The sequence below is a fragment of the Oncorhynchus tshawytscha genome, linkage group LG11 (assembly GCF_018296145.1).
Source record: "Oncorhynchus tshawytscha isolate Ot180627B linkage group LG11, Otsh_v2.0, whole genome shotgun sequence".
Taxonomy (NCBI): Eukaryota; Metazoa; Chordata; class Actinopteri; order Salmoniformes; family Salmonidae; genus Oncorhynchus; species Oncorhynchus tshawytscha.
The window spans coordinates 3260749-3278639 of NC_056439.1; the positions used below are offsets into that span (position 1 = coordinate 3260749).

Below are 17891 nucleotides of genomic sequence, written 5' to 3' on the forward strand. Positions count from 1 at the left end.
ACTATGCCACTTTGTTTACATACTCATCTCATATGTATATACTGTACTCGATATCAGCTACTGTATCTTGCCTATGCTGCTCTGTACCATCACTCATTCATATATCCTTATGTACATATTCTTTATCCCCTTACACTGTGTATAAGACAGTAGTTTTGGAATTGTTAGTTAGATTACTTGTTGGTTATTACTGCATTGTCGGAACTAGAAGCACAAGCATTTCGCTACACTCGCATTAACATCTGCTAACCATGTGTATGTGACAAATCAAATTTGATTTGGAATCACTTGTTACTTTAATAATGGAACACTAGTCACTTTAATAATGTTAACATACTCTTTCACTCATTTTATGTGTATACATTATACTTTATTTTGGTCAATGCCCCCCCCCCTCCAAAATTGCTTGTCCTAAGATGTATATATTTATTAATTATATTATTTTACTTTTTAGATGTGTGTGTATTGTTGTGAATTGTTAGATACTACTGCACTGTTGGAGCTAGGAACCCACTCTGTGTGATCCTCTGAACTGATACCGTAACAAAGACACAAATGACAAAATCTTCATTTAGAAATGTAACCGTTTTTTTTTTTCAATCTTTTTTTTTCTCTCCAAAGGACCTTTATTAGATTTATGAAAAGTATTTACAGATGTACATTATAATGGGGAAAAAAAGCACATGTGTTCTTCTCATCATCACAGCAGCAACTAAAACACAGGTCGAACACAAGTTCAAAAATAAATATATTGACATTGAATTCAGTTCATGCATCTAACATTTAATAATACTGTCATTTTTTTGTACAAAAAAATATTTAAATACACTTGCAATAGAAATGTACATGAAACGTATATTAATTCATCCTTCACATTGTGTATAACTGTGTCAAATACTAATATGTAGAAGTGGTATTAAAATCTGTAGAACTATATGAAAGCTTTGTCACTTTATGAAGGAATGTGGGAGTATAGATATGTTTTTACTACCAAAAGTATATGGCACAGTATCTCTTCAGAGATTTAATCAGTAGTTGTTTTTAAATAGTGTAAAATTCTGTAAATGCCTTACCAAATATTTTTTTCAAATATCTTTCAAAAAACATCACAACAGTCTTGGAGTACAAGAACCCATCAGCCATCTAGAAAAAGGAGAGGAGATTGATATATTGCATGTATGTATCCATAAATGTATTTATTATTTTGTCTACTCCATTATGAGTCAGCTTAAAATTGGGTCAGGTCTTTACACTGCAGTTTTATACTGTCTCTGTGTGTCATCAGGTTTGATCAAACACAAGAATATGATACGACTGAATCATTGTCCATTTGTCCGATATTCTGATAATTTGTCTGTTCATTGTCTATTGTTGATAATAATTTCAGTATATCAACATACCGTACAAAGTAAACAACCCCTCATTTCTATAATTATTTTTTAAATATAGTTAAATAAAATGTTACTTCAACATAACAATTACACTCTATTCTAAATTCTTTCTTCAACTTTATACGTGCTCTTTTACCCCCCAACTTATGGAGAGTGTGAAATCCTTTCATTTAAAAGTCATATATCCCATACATGTAACTATTCAAATATTGGTACTCTGGATACTGAACTTAGATCAGTTATAACTTAATTGTGATGGTGCTCCCCAGGGTTGTGTACTGCGACCAACACAAGTTTCTGAGTGATATGCTCAGTGACACCAGAGCAATGGTAATTCATGATCAAATAAAGATTATATTGAAAGGCAAGTTGTAAACCAAGAAGTGAAAGGCCTGATTCAGGCTGTGTATAGTATTATGGCTATATACTGTTAAAGTAACTGCCCAGTGAAAATCTCCCTTTTTCAAAGTTCATATTCTGTTAACTCATTTCCATATAATGTTGCTGGCTCATCCTACACTTGTACGTGACCAAAGCATACATTGGAGAAGAAGAAAAACACTTCAAAAACCCCACCTCAAACTTGTATCTCAAACAGACCGTTTAAAAAAATCCTTGCCATTTCCTCATAGAACATGTCATCTCCCTGATCAGCGGTCTACTTAAGTTAATATTGTTATACGCCCACACCATTCTGTTGTTGGGGTACGTCCACACACTTCAAACACAGAAAACCAGCTTTTTTTTTAAACATACTTCATTAAAAACATTAAACAAAGAAAACAATTTCACTCCTATCGTAAGAAATTATAGGTCATGTTTAATAGAAATCTGAAAAAACTTGGCAGTTACTTTAATGACATCCTCAGCCTTCCAAATTCACAGTGGGGATTCATGGCGACTGCATCGGTATCAAATCTCTCTTTTTATATTCTATTTTCATGTTGTTGATTCAGTTTTTCTCAGTAGGTTACCTCTTTGGTCGATCCTTCGTTAGCTCGTGTTGAGATTCTAGGTAATTTAAGGTGGATGCTTTCACATATTTGGCCCCCTGTTTGACTTGAGTGTTTCGGCAGTGGTTTGTTTGACCGAGTAGTGAATCATCATTTTGTGGAAATAAGGAAATGAATGAAATGAAGGTGAGAAAAAAAACATTTAACACCGTAGTTGAGTTTGTGCTGAGCGTGGACCTGGGGAGTTGAATCACTCAACAAAGTCACAAAGAGGTTAATTACGTTTCTGGACGTGATGAGTAGCACTAGGGACGGGACATTTAACCCACAATAGAGAGTTGGAAATGTGTCAAAGTGGCAGCTTTTTATGTCTGAGAATTATAACAAACATCTGATGGTTTATAATAAAGATACACTATAATCTGGTGGAAAATCTACAAAGGACTTGAGTGTACTGGAAGTTTTCACTTGTTTACCAGTGTTGTATGGAAACTGTACTGTACATAGAACATTGGCAGTAAAGCTGTAAGACACAAGTGTGTGTGTGTGTGTGTGTGTGTGTGTGTGTGTGTGTTTGTGACAGAGGGTTTGCAGAGGTGAATAAAAGCATTGCTCCTGTTTTGACTGCACATTGTGTGGGATGGTGAAGTGGGACTCGTCCGATACTCCAAACTGGTCTCCAGTTGCATAGTGAGCACCATGTCTGTCCTCTCTTGTTGTTGTTGGGTGATACGGACATAACTCTGCTCTGTAAATACTCAGTTCATCTCCCGAGTATAAGTCATCTCCTTAATCCTCTTTTTAAAACCTTGGCAGGGCTTTGTTTTGGAACCCCAGGTAGTTGGTGAACTGCCAAATGTTAATGTGAAACAGTTCCCACATTGTAAGGAGGGACCGGGGTCTACTTTCCCCATGTGTCATTGTACTGTACTGTACTGTAATGTACCCTACTGTACTGTACTGTAATGTACCCTACTGTACTGTACTGTACTGAACCCTACTGTACTGTAGTGTTCTGTACTAGTCCTTGTGCACATCCTCAGCCCGGAGAATCTTGTACAGGACCCAGTAGAAAATGTTAAAAAACAGGAAGGCCAGGGGGAAACCTGCCCGCGATACCGTGTCGATCTTCTTGGCGCGGTCGATGAACAGCTTTCTCATCTCTTCGTGGCTCTTGGCGGCCGGGTCCTTCTTGGGCTGCTGGGCGGGCTGGGGCCCCGTGGCGCCCGGGGTGGTGGCGGCGTTATTGGTGGCCTTGGGGATGGTGCCGTCCTTGACCGCCGCGCCGCCACCGCTGGTCGTGGCGGTGAAGCTGAGGCGGCTCTCCCTCACGTCGTCGTCCTACGAACAGGAAAGGCAGGAGTTAGTTAGATAGGGGTCAGAGTTCAAGGATGAATGAACTCCCCGAATGGGAACGGACACTCCCCCGATGGACGGCCTTGATGTGCTCCAGAGAGGGACACTGAAATGGCATCCCTCTCTCTCCATTGATCTTACTCTCCCTCCTTCTCTCTTAACCATGGGGGATCGCTTGCCATAGCAACAGCAGAAGCAGCAATATGACAGGCTGACTAAGTCTCCCAGCCAAGTACACTTCAGTCTCTCTCCTGCTAACACTCCAAATAAACTTGACTTCAACTAAACTTCCGCCTTTGACTTCATGTTGAGTCAATGCCTATTCTCCCTAACGCAATAAATCTATCAAAGTGCAACATGAACAGGGAGTGATTTGTGCGTCATGAGACCTTGCTTAAAACCTCTAGTCTATTATTGTTTTTATAACCCATAATGCCTCTGGTGTTATCCTAGCACACAGCCCTCTCTCTTTCAAACCTACTCGTTGCTGTACCCTTTACAGTTGTCACCACTCAAGCGTCTCCCTGGCCTTTTCCCTCAAATGTCAAAACTAGGGTTGAAAAAAGGGGTCAGAACTGGAAATTCTCTTTAAAAAGCAATTGACATCATATGAATGAAGGGGTATTACCGTTGGCCTACACACAAACAAAGCCCTGCATGTGATAGTTTTGTTTGATATGCCCAATATGGAAATGATTTAAATGGAATGAAAACAGCATCAATATGAGTTGAGCAATAGTTTTTCCACGAGTGAAATTCACAATGAACAACAAATGACATGTTGACATGGGGGAAGAATAGGAAAGCAGGAAATGTCATCTTTGGCTGAAATGCAATTTCTTTCGAAATGCATTTGAATAGGGAAATAAAAACAAACAGCAACACCAACTGAAAGGAACAAGGAACTGGGAGTGAAAACAGGGAGTGTGTGTGTGTGTGTGTGTGACAAGTTGACAACAGGCCATTATGACATTAAACAAATTATGAAGAATAATGGAATGCCATTTGTGTAATGAAGAATGTCACAGAGTCAATGAGTCACTACACCAGCACTGTGTGTCACATTATGCTTAAAGGGATACTTTGGGAATTTGGCAATGAAGTCCTTTATCTACTTCCCAAGAGTCAGATGAACTCGATACAATTTTTATGCCTCTGCGTGCAGTTTGAAGGAAGTTGCTACTGTAACTGGCGTTAGCACAATAACTAGCCTTCTATGGCAACGTTTAGCATGCTAGCTTTAACCATAGGCGTCCAGTCAGTAGTTAGCATTGGCTCGCAAAACCACCTCCAACTTCCTTCATACTGGATGCAGAGATATAAAAATGGGATCGACAAGGTCATCTGATTCCATGGAAGATTTAATTGCCACACATTTTTACAACAGGTTCTCTCTTTGATGAAATACTGTAAAAAAAAAAAAGTATGTTTCTATGCTGTCTTTGTATAGCTCTCATACTTAGGTGTGTATAGTTCTCATACTTAGGTGTGTATAGTTCTCATACTTAGGTGTGTATAGTTCTCATACTTAGGTGTGAAAATGAATATGAATATGGAGAGAACACCAACAATGACAAACAGCAGAGGAACAGCACACAACTGGAAAGAAAGAAACACAAACATACAAACTTATGACCAGATGGAGTGTGGGGTTCTAATAGCTGGGTTCTAATGTTCTTTACCCTGTCAGAGGAATTGTAGATGTGGCCCATAGATCCATATATGGGCGTATCGTTGTTTCTCAAACCATTAATACGTCTCAATGACTCAGCCAGCTCATTAGGATCAATGGAGTGATCCTCATCACCATTCTTTCATCACAGGAGAAGCATGCAAACGGAAAAGATAAACAAACAAACAAAGCACTAAAATGATTATGAGAATCATGCAATATAGAGGAATTCACTGTGGATATGCCTGAACCACTGTGGACATGCCTGAAACACTGTGGACATGCCTGAAACGCCGTGGACATGCCTGAAACACTGTGGACATGCCTGAAACGCCGTGGACATGCCTGAAACGCTGTGGACATGACTGAAACCCTGTGGATATGCCAGAAACACATGAAAATAGACAAGAACATCAAACAAGAAGGTGAATCAACACGATTGTTGTGCCATGCTTTAAGAAACTGGACGAGGTGAAATTGAACATAACATAATTGTTTTGTGTGTGTGTGTTGGTATTTGACTTCTAGATAAGTTGGTTACCACAAGTTAATTAGAGAAAGGCTGAGCCCTGCATGTTTGAATTGACAATGACCCCTATCCACTTACTACACTTCAGAGTGACTTTTTCCTCCTCTTGGTTACCAGCAGTGTTCATTCATCTTTATCTCGTCGTGTTCTAGCTCAATTTCCCTCCATCTCTTTGATTTGATTGGCCTGAGTATTCCCTTGGTAAAATCCACACAGTATAAACAAAATGGACTCTTCCCCTGGTACAGAGAGAGGCAGTCTTTTTTTGTATGTCTCCATTTTATATTGATGGATGAGGGATAGGAAGAAACACAGACATCAGCCAAATGTTCAGACACTGACCCTGTTCTGTCCTTCAGGAAGCTTTGTAGTAAACATGTCGAAGTAAACATTGGAAGTTTTATCCTTGGTGCACGTCAGGTTGGTGTCGTAACAGTATATGGCCACACGGGTGCAGTGTTGACTGGATGGATGGTAGAACGTTGCACCTGTTGGGGAAGTTGCTTTGCTGGTGTGCCTCAACTTTTTCTTTGTGTCAAACAAGGCCATGTTGTTTTGCCTAGTCCGAATACAAATATTATGCTAACTTTTTATGGTCTACTTTCATGAGTAAGAATTTGACCGCAACTGAATTGCCTGGATAAATAGCTTCAATAACCTAAATAAGCAAGCCTTTTGACCACAGATACATGGTTTATCTGACCCAGGCCCAGAGTCCAAGCTAGGGCCCGATTTAGTGACAGACAGCGTATAATTGGACTTTTCCGTCTTAATCTTTTAAAACGTCCAAAAGGCCAGAAACCTAATTAACCACAGAGTCAAGGCCACTAAGCCACCCCGACATCCGTCAAGTCACATTTTTGGCCGACTAATTCCCAGAGCTCCTCTGTCAACCTCATCTTTTGACATTTCTCAACATCCTCAGACAGTCTTCAGACAACATTTCATGTCACACTGCTTGTTTCATGGACTTTGACACAACTAGTTATGGTTTGCTACAGTGCTACAAGCTCTTTACATTAGCAATCCAATATAATACAATCTGTGGTATAAACTCTCACCATATACACTAAGTGGACAGAAAATTAAGAACACCTGCTCTTTCCATGACAGACTGACCAGGTGAATCCAGGTGAAAGCTATGATCCCTTATTGATGTCTCTTGTTAAATCCACTTCAATCAGCGTAGATGAAGGGGAGGAGACAGGAATGATTTTTAAGCCTTGAGACAACTGAGACATGGATTGTATGTGTGTGCCAAGGCAAAAGATGGGCAAGGCAAAATATTTAAGTGACCTTGAACAGGGTGTGGTAGTTGGTGCCAGGTGCAATGGTTTGTGTCAAGAAATGCAACGCTGCTGGGTTTTTCACAATCAACCGTTTCCCATGTGTATCAAGAATGGTCCACCACCCAAAGGACATCCAGCCAACTTGACACAGTGGTGGGAAGCATTGGAGTCAACATGGGCCAGCATCCCTGTGGAACGCTTTTGCCACCTTGTAGAGTCACAACGAATTGAGGCTGTTCTGAGGGAAAAAGGGGAAGGTGTTCCTAATTTTTGGTATACTCAGTGTACATGTACTGTATGTCTGAGAAGGATATATCTGTGAAGGATAGAATTGCTTGTTTCATTGCTTGTTAGGTGCTAAAGCATTGAGATATGAGTTATTCATTAGTGCTATGTGACCACTTACTTCAGCCTCAGAGCTCCTTAAGGAACCACACCATAACGGCAATATGCAGTCATTGTTGCACGGAGTTGTTTGTTCACGCTCTGATTCGACGAACGTGTTCTAGATTGGTCTGTAAACGTTACCTTCTTCTTCGTTCTCCGCGGGCGGAGTCTTAAGAGTTCCTTGTGTTGCCTGGAGACAAAGTTGACGGCGGCGTACTCGAGCAGAGCGGAGAATACGAAGAGCAGACACACCGCCATCCAGATGTCGATGGCCTTCACATAGGACACCTACAACACCAGAGAGACAAAGTCACAGACACACAGTCAGAGAGCAGTGACAGACCGACAGACAGACGGAGACAAAGTCACAGTCACACAGTCAGAGCCGAGACAGACCGACAGACAAAGACAAAAGTCACAGTCACACAGTCAGAGAGCAGAGACAGACAGAGACAAAGTCACAGTCACACAGTCAGAGAGCAGAGACAGACCGACAGACGGAGACAAAGTCACAGTCACACAGTCAGAGAGCAGAGACAGACCGACAGACAAAGACAAAGTCACAGTCACAGTCAGAGCAGAGACAGACCGACAGACAAAGACAAAGTCACAGTCAGAGAGCAGAGACAGACCGACAGACAAAGACAAAGTAACAGTCACACAGACGGAGAGCAGAGACAGACAGAGACAAAGTCACAGTCACACAGTCAGAGAAAAGAGACAGACAGAGACAAAGTCACAGTCACACAGTCAGAGAGCAGAGACAGATGGAGACAGTCACAGTCACAGTCAGAGAGCAGAGACAGACAGAGACAAAGTCACAGTCACACAGTCAGAAAGCAGAGACAGACGGAGACAAAGTCACAGTCACACAGTCAGAGAAAAGAGACAGACCGACAGACGGACACAAAGTCTCCAGACAAAGGCTCCGTTAAGCAAACCGAAAAAGTCACCCTGTACCTAGACCATAAATCAACAACGGACAGTCAGTCCTGAAGAAGGGACACCTTTTTGGGCGAGCCCAGTGGTGATGCACACAACATACTCTCCTGCCAACCCACACAACCGCACCCCCACTCACACTCTCACACACTCTGCACCCCGACCCACCTTAGGTAGAGACGTTCTAGAACCGGAGCTCTGGGTGGTCATGGTGAGCACGGTGGTGATGCCCAGCGCCACTCTGGCGGGCGCGGCGTCCATGTTGATCCAGAAGGAGACCCAGGAGAGGATGACGATGAGGAGGCTGGGGATGTACATCTGGATCAGGTAATAGCCCATCTGTCTCTCCAGGTGGAATCGCACCTCGATACACGTGAACTTCCCTGTGTGGAGGAGAGGACAGAGACAGCGAAGAGGAGAGCGACTGAGACAAGCGCCTATGTTTCCTTTGTTTCCTATTAAAGTCTGCCTGAATAACATACTTGGAAACGTACCGTGAAAATGTATAGGAAAGATGATCTCCTTTGGAGACTAATAGGTTTCTCTGTCGACCATATCTTACAGACGTCAGCCTTCCTCCTCTCATACACACCGTGTACTGTACATGTAAACAAGCCCACACACAAACTACACACGTTGGCTTCTCACTAAATTCTAGCAAGCCATGTAATATGCAAAAGGCCCGTGCTGTGGAGGAGTTGAAATCCATCTCCATGTCGTCGGTCCATGCAGCTGTGGTTATCTCGATCATCAAAGCTCAGTGCATGGGCCTCAGATGAAAATGCCAGTCATGCTCTCTGCCTTTGATGCGTCAACGTTTTGTCAGATCTCCCCACCATCACACACACACACACACACACACACACACACACACACACACACACACACACACACACACACACACACACACACACACACACACACACACACACACACACACACACACACACACACACACACACACACACACACACACACACACACACACACACACACACACACACACACACAACCCTCAGTTCATAGGTTACCAGTGCCACACTCAATACGGAAGTGGGCTGATGAGGCAGACGCCAGACTGTTTTTCTAGCACACAGACTGGGATATGTTCCGCTATCCAATAGCATTGACGAGGTTACCACATCAGTCACGGTTTTAATCAATAAGTGCATAGACGACGTCCCCACAGTTTTATTGTTTTATTTCACCTTTATTTAACCAGGTAGGCCAGTTGAGAACAAGTTCTCATTTACAACTGCGACCTGGCCAAGATAAAGCAAAGCAGTGCGACACAAACAACAACACAGAGTTACACATGGAATAAACAAACATACAGTCAATAACACAATAGAAAAAGTCTATATACAGTGTGTGCAAATGAGATATGATAAGGGAGGTAAGGCAATAAATAGGCTATAGTGGCGAAATAATTACAATTTAGCAATTAAACACTGGAGTGATAGATGTGCAGAAGATAAATGTGCAAGTAGAGATACTGGGGTAGGAGCAATAAATAAATAAATAACAGTATGGGGATGAGGTAGTTGGATGGGCTTTCTACAGATGGGCTATGTACAGGTGCAGTGATCTGTGAGCTGATCTGACAGCTGGTGCTTAAAGTTAGTGAGGGAGATATGAGTCTCCAGCTTCAGTGATTTTTGCAATTCGTTCCAGTCAATGGCAGCAGAGAACTGGAAGGAAAGGCGGCCAAAGGAGGAATTGGCTTTGGTGGTGACCAGTGAAATATACCTAATGGAGCGTGTGCTACGGGTGGGCGCTGCTATGGTGACCAGTGACTATAAGAAGGTATCCAAACCCCCCAAAAAACATGGATTATAGGCAATATCCACGCTGGGCTAAAGGCAAGAGCTACCGCTTACAAAGAATGGGACACAGACATGGCCCAGACAAGAAAGCCCGCTACGAGCTCTGACGAGACATCAAACATGAAAGAGGACAATATGGGAGGAAGGTGGAATCCTATTTACATCGGTTCTGACGCTAGTCGTATGTGGCAGGGCTTGCAGATGATAACAGATTAGAAAGGGCAACTATGAAAGCAACTATAAAAGTTAAAAGTTTTAAACAGGTAAACACTCGCAAGGCCGCCGGGCCAGATGGAACACCAGGGTGCGCTCTCAAAGCGTACGAAGACCAGCTGCCAATGGTCTTCATTGACATTCTCAATCTCTCCTTGTCCCAGTCTGTAATTATGCTTGAAAGGCTGGTCATAACATACATCAACACCTTCATCCCAGATACCTTACCCACTCCACTTCCTGACAGTCCGTCCCCAGGTGGTGAGGGTAGGCAACAACACCACTCCACGCTGACCCCCAATACCATTATCAGGTTGGTTGACGACACAACGGTGGTAGGCCTGATCACTGACGACAATGAGGCAGCCTACAGGGAGGAGGTCAGAGAGCGGGTCAAGAGCTTCAATACAGCCCAATTCATCACTGGGATCGAGCTCCCTGCCATCCAAGACCTTTGTATCAAGCGGCGTCAGAGGAAGGACTGAAATATTGCCAAAGACTCCAGCCACCTAAGCCATAGACTGTTCACTCTGCTACCTCTGACAAACGATACCAGAGCATTGGCTCTCGGACCAACAGGCTCCGAGACAGGTTCTACCCTCAAGCCATAAGACTGCTAAATAGCCATAAGACTGCTAAATATCCATAAGACTGCTAAATAGCCATAAGACTGCTAAATAGCCATAAGACTGCTAAATATCCATAAGACTGCTAAATAGCCATAAGACTGCTAAATATCCATAAGACTGCTAAATATCCATAAGACTGCTAAATATCCATAAGACTGCTAAATAGCCATAAGACTGCTAAATAGCCATAAGACTGCTAAATAGCCATAAGACTGCTAAATATCCATAAGACTGCTAAATAGCCATAAGACTGCTAAATATCCATAAGACTGCTAAATAGCCATAAGACTGCTAAATATCCATAAGACTGCTAAATATCCATAAGACTGCTAAATATCCATAAGACTGCTAAATATCCATAAGACTGCTAAATATCCATAAGACTGCTAAATATCCATAAGACTGCTAAATAGCCATAAGACTGCTAAATAGCCATAAGACTGCTAAATAGCCATAAGACTGCTAAATAGCCATAAAACTGCTAAATAGCCATAAGACTGCTAAATATCCATAAGACTGCTAAATAGCCATAAGACTGCTAAATAGCCATAAGACTGCTAAATAGCCATAAGACTGCTAAATAGCCATAGGAATACTAAATGGTTAATTAAATGGTTACCCGGACTATCTTGCACTGACTCTATGCACACCCGACTATACATACACACTACTGTAAATAAACATTCACTCACACACACTACACTGACAAACACACACACACACTCACACACACACACACACACACACACACTACACTGACACACATCATATGCTGCTGCTACTCTGTTCTTTATTTACTCTTGTTATTATCTATCCTGATGCCTAGTCACTTTACCCTGCCTTCATGTACATATCTACCTCAAATACCTTATTATTATCTATCTTGATACCTAGTCACTTTACCCTGCCTTCATGTACATATCTACCTCTAATACCTTATTATTATTATCTATCCTGATGCCTAGTCACTTTACCCTGCCTCCAATACCTCGTACCTCTGCAGAGTGATCTGGTACTGGTCCTCCCTGTATATAGCTTCATTATTGTGTATTCTGTTCCTTTTGCATTATAATTTATGTATTCGGCACGTGACAAATCACTTGACAGGATACATGGACACTCTTACTGACAGTTGTGGCTGCTTGGCGTGATGTATTGTTGTCTCTACCTTCTTGCCCTTTGTGCTGTTGTCTGTGCCCAATAATGTTTGTACCATGTCTTGTGCTGCTACCATGCTGGGCTGCTGTCATGTTGTGTTGCTACCACGTTGTTGTCATGTTGTGTTGTTACCATGTTGTGTTGCTACCATGCTATGTTGTTGTCTTATACGTCTCTCTTTATATAGTGTTGTGGTGTCTCTCTTGTCGTGATGTGTTTTGTCCTATATTTGATTTCGTATTTTTAATCCCAGCCCCCGTCCCCACAGGAGGCCTTTTGGTAGGCCGTCATTGTAAATAAGAATTTGTTCTTAACCGACTTGCCTAGTTAAATAAAGGTTCAAAAATAAATAAATAAAATAGGAGGTGAGTGGTCACTTTTCCCAAAGCACGCCCCTGGGCCTGTACTCCTACATATGTGATCAGCACGTGCACCCAATGCAGTCTAGTAAACAACACACAAATACTCACAATTCACTAAAATGTATGTATATCCAATGGACTCAAATAAATATATGAACCCAATGCACTGGAATGAATGGATAGAGTCAATGCACTGGAATGAATGGATAGAGTCAATGCACTGAAACGAATGGATAGAGTCAATGCACTGGAATGAATGGATAGAGTCAATGCACTGAAACGAATGGATAGAGTCAATGCACTGAAATGAATGGATAGAGTCAATGCACTGAAACGAATGGATAGAGTCAATGCACTGGAATGAATGGATAGAGTCAATGCACTGAAACAAATGGATAGAGTCAATGCACTGGAATGAATGGATAGAGTCAATGCACTGGAATGAATGGATAGAGTCAATGCACTGAAACGAATGGATAGAGTCAATGCACTGGAATGAATGGACAGAGTCAATGCACTGAAACGAATGGATAGAGTCAGTGCACTGGAATGAATGGATAGAGTCAATGCACTGAAACGAATGGATAGAGTCAATGCACTGGAATGAATGGACAGAGTCAATGCACTGAAACGAATGGATAGAGTCAGTGCACTGGAATGAATGGATAGAGTCAATGCACTGGAATGAATGGATAGAGTCAATGCACTGGAATGAATGGATAGAGTCAATGCACTGGAATGAATGGATAGAGTCAATGCACTGAAACGAATGGATAGAGTCAATGCACTGAAACGAATGGATAGAGTCAATGCACTGGAATGAATGGACAGAGTCAATGCACTGAAACGAATGGATAGAGTCAGTGCACTGGAATGAATGGATAGAGTCAATGCACTGGAATGAATGGATAGAGTTAATGCACTGAAACAATTGGATAGAGTCAATGCACTGGAATGAAGCCATTATTTCCGTAAAGTAAACCTCTGACATTTGAGATAATGTACTGCAAAGGATTCCGCCAGCCTCAATATTTCCCTTGAGAATAAATCCCTCTATAATAGTTGCTTTGAAAGGATGAAGTCAGTGGGGTTATTGAGCAATACAATGCAACGACCCACACAACCTTCCCTACTGTAGTGTTAGTTTACTGTAGCCTAACAGACAAGGGTGTCATGTACCCCAAACATCTGAGGGGGCACAAAGTACATTGGATGGCTGGTGGGTGATCTGGAGGGGTCAAGGCCCCCCAGTCTGTGAGTTGGTGAATTTTGCACAAAAAAAACATCCTGAAAACATAATTTTCCTGCAATTTAAAGCCACACTCATTATACCTAAAGGAATACTTTGGGATTTTGGCAATGAGTCAGCTTAAGAGGTGTGCTTAGATATCTTTATCTACGTTGTCAGAGTTAGATGAAGTCATGGATGCCATTTTTATGTCTCGGCATCCAGTAGGAAGGAAGTTAGAGGTAGTTTTAAGAGCCAATGCTAACTAGCATTAGCACAATGACTGGAAGTCTATGGTATCTACTAGCATGCTAGCAGTTACCATAGACTTCGTTATTGCGTTAACGCTGCACTCAACGACATACAAATGGTATCTACGAGTTCATCTGACTCTGGAGAAGTAGATAAAGATATCTAAGCATACCTCTTGAGCTGTCTGTATCCTCCTGACTACTTAAAACAAAAATATTAACTAAATATGCTTCTCTACATCTCTGCTAAAAATCTGGGTAAAATATTGAAAAGAATGTAAGTCTTAGTCAGTACATTTAGTAACTGCTTGCTTTCTAAAGTCTAACAACCTTGCCAGCAGGCCAGCTAAGATAGTTAGACAAGCTAGCTACTCTAATTGGATTGATAGCCTGAAATGGCTTCTTGATAGCTAGTCATGAGGTTGGGAGATTGGGAACCCATCTGGGCTAGATGAAACAAACGTGAAAAAATTGCTAGTTGGCTAGTAGTATTACAGAGAAACAACAACAACAACAAAATTCTACAAAACATTGTGTATATTTTGTATTTATTTAAACAGGACAAATCTGAGGGGGCACATGCCCCTGTGCCCCCTATGGGCGTGACACCTCTGCTAACAGTCAAACAGCAATGTACTTGAAGCTCTTTGAACAAAGTCACTCTGCTCTCTTTGAAAAGAGTGAGTCTCAAAATACAGAGATTTGAACGAGAGACGAGGAGAGGAGGTGTGTGAGGCCTCTGCTGCAGCTGTCTGTTTCTTTGCCCTCTGCCGCGGAGGGTTCAAAACATATTTGAACAGTGGCTGTCTCTCCTGAAAGACAGAGAGGGAGCGCTCTCAGAGTCTCTGTCTGTTTGTGCACCGTCCCCGTGAGAGCAGCGCAGAGTTAGAATCCTCAATCAGCAAACACACAGAGGCAGGCAGGCATATACACACACACACACACACACACACACACACACACTGCACATATACTGTATAACTACACATACACACCAGAGGAGGCTGGTGGGAGGAGCTATTGGAGGATGGCCTCGTTGTAATTGCTGGAATTGGATAAATGGAGTCAAATATGTGGTTTCCATAGGTTTAATACCGTTCCATATATTCCATTCCAGCTATTACAATGAGCCCGTCCTCCTATAGCTCCTCCCACCAGCCTCCTCTAACACACACGCTGGAGGCTCCGGACTGCAGACCGCCGCTGGAGGCTCCGGACTGCAGACCGCCGCTGGAGGCTCCGGACTGCAGACCGCCGCTGCAGGCTCTGGGCCATGGATCATCACTGGAGGCTTCGGGCCATGGATTATCACTGGAGGCTTCGGGCCATGGATTATCACTGGAGGCTTCGTGCCATGGATCATCACTACAGGCTCCGGGCCATGGATCATCACTGGAGGCTTCGTGCCATGGATCATCACTACAGGCTCCGGGCCATGGATCATCACTGGAGGCTTCGTGCCATGGATTATCACTGAAGGCTCTGGGCCATGGATTATCACTGGAGGCTTCGTGCCATGGATCATCACTAGAGGCTCCGGGCCATGGATCATCACTGGAGGCTTCGTGCCATGGATTATCACTGGAGGCTCCGGGCCATGGATTATCACTGGAGGCTTCGTGCCATGGATCATCACTAGAGGCTTTGCACGTGGAACCGGAACAGGTCTCACCGGACTGGGGAGATGCACTGGAAGCCTGGTGCGTGAAGCAGGCACCGGATACACTGGGCCGTGGAGGCGCACTGGAGGTCTCGAGCATAGAGCTGGCACAACCCGTCCTGGCTGGATGCCCACTTCCGCCTGGCAAATGCGGAGTGCTGGCACAGAGCGCACCGGCCTGTGAATGCTCACTGGAGACACAGTGCGCATCACCACATAACACGGTGCCTGACCGGTCACATGCTCTCCACGGTAAGGACAGGGAGTTGGCTCAGGTCTAAACCCTGACTCCGCCAATCTCCCTGTGTGCCCCCCAAAAAACATTTTTGGAGTTGCCTCTCGGGCTTCCGTGACCGGGTCTTGTCCCCTGCCATAATCTCCTCCCCGGTCCAGCTCGTCCTCCAAGTTGGAGCAGGCTGCTTGGTCTTTTTGTGGTGGGTAATTCTGTCACGTTCACTGTCTTCAAACTCCCTGTCATAAATTCCACATCTTTAATAAAGTGAAACCTTCACAAAAAAAACAGGTAAACAGAAACCGAACGTGACGCAACCGTGGCGGCACACAAACACTCACAATTACCCACAACATTAGGTGGGGAAAAGGCTGCCTAAGTATGATTCCCAATCAGAGACAACGATAGACAGCTGCCTCTGATTGGGAACCACACTCGGCCAAAAACAAAGAAATAGAAAACATAGAATGCCCACCCAAATCACACCCTGACCTAACCAAATACAGAAATAAAATGGCTCTCTAAGGTGAGGGTGTGACACACACACATAAACAGTTCACACAGGAAGAAACCAAATAATATACAGGAAGTACTACTGATTCTGCATCCTGAATGGCTTGGCTTGACCGGTTTTGATGCCTACTCTCGAATTGCGTGGGTCAATGCCCCTGTGACACCAGGGTGGAGACCCTGTGCCCAGTCAGTTTGATTGACAAGGCTGACTGGTATGCTATGCTAGCCTATGGAGAGTGGTCTATAAGCACGGAGCATTGAACCCATCAGTAGAGTACATTTTCTCCGCTCTGTCTCCCTTTTCATAAACACATGTCACACTGGCATTCACCAGAGCCAGACAGAGCACAGCTGTTGCCTCAGTCAGCATCCTTCAAGACTGGAAAGAATGGAGGAAGTTGGCCTTGGAGTTTAAATTGAAGATGTGGGGAAACAACGTCTCTCTGGTTGGCTTGGGAGAGTGGTTCAGGCAAACAGAAGAACTTTGACGCAGAGGTGTAGAAGAAGAATATAAAGATGGGCTGTATACTCTACAGCAAGTCTGCATTCTGGTGCTCTGAGAACGCATGTTTGCCATAGGTTAACGGAGTGAATTTTTGTTTATTTAACCTTTATTTAACTAGGCAAGTCAGTTTAACTAGGCGAGGGTAGCTAATATGGAAGTTAACTTCAGAGAGAGTGAAATGACCTATAGCCAATGTTATTCATCTCCATCGTCTCTCATTAAGGATAATGCATGACTGTGTCTAATCTTTCCATCAATCAGATCCACAGCACTTCAGAAGCTCTTTCAGTAACTGTACAATTACAGGAAATGAGGCCATGAGAATGGCAGACAAGGCCATCACAGATCAATGGGCCAAATCAAATCAGTGTGTGTGTGTGTGTGAGCGCTCGAACGCTGACTGCAGTGCGCTCGACCCTATCATGTGTGTATGTGCCTGTGTGTGCCTCTGTCCATGCGTGTCTGTGTGTGTGAGTGTGTGACCCCAGCCATGCCATCTCCTCTGAGCTGATTGACAGAGTGTCCATCTCTCCAGAGTGACCCAGTGAATTGTGAATTATTGATCTCCTGTGGGATAAAATGCTGCACACCACCTGGACACTAAATCAATGGCAATAAATCAGAAAGAGCACACACACACACACACACACACACACACACACACACACACACACACACACACACACACACACACACACACACTGTATGGATCTCAATCAAGCAGAAAGACAAGCCTCGACCACATTGAGGGTCACAGAATGACAGACTGAGACTAGGGTATGTCTGGAGAGACAC

At 43.3% G+C, this 17891-nt stretch overlaps 1 protein-coding gene across 1 annotated transcript in view; it reads right to left on the minus strand.

Annotated features, from left to right (window-relative positions):
• Positions 1–572: 572 nt before the first annotated feature.
• LOC112261314 (glycine receptor subunit alpha-3-like) overlaps positions 573–17891 on the minus strand; it is a 116648-nt gene continuing 99329 nt past the window's right edge. Inside the window, exons 7-9 of the mRNA XM_042329695.1 lie at positions 8688–8902; positions 7719–7865; positions 573–3685 (exon numbers count right to left, since the gene is read on the minus strand). Coding sequence (XP_042185629.1) covers positions 3365–3685; positions 7719–7865; positions 8688–8902 — 683 coding nt within the window. The 3' untranslated portion in view covers positions 573–3364. The remainder of the gene's footprint in view (positions 3686–7718; positions 7866–8687; positions 8903–17891) is intronic.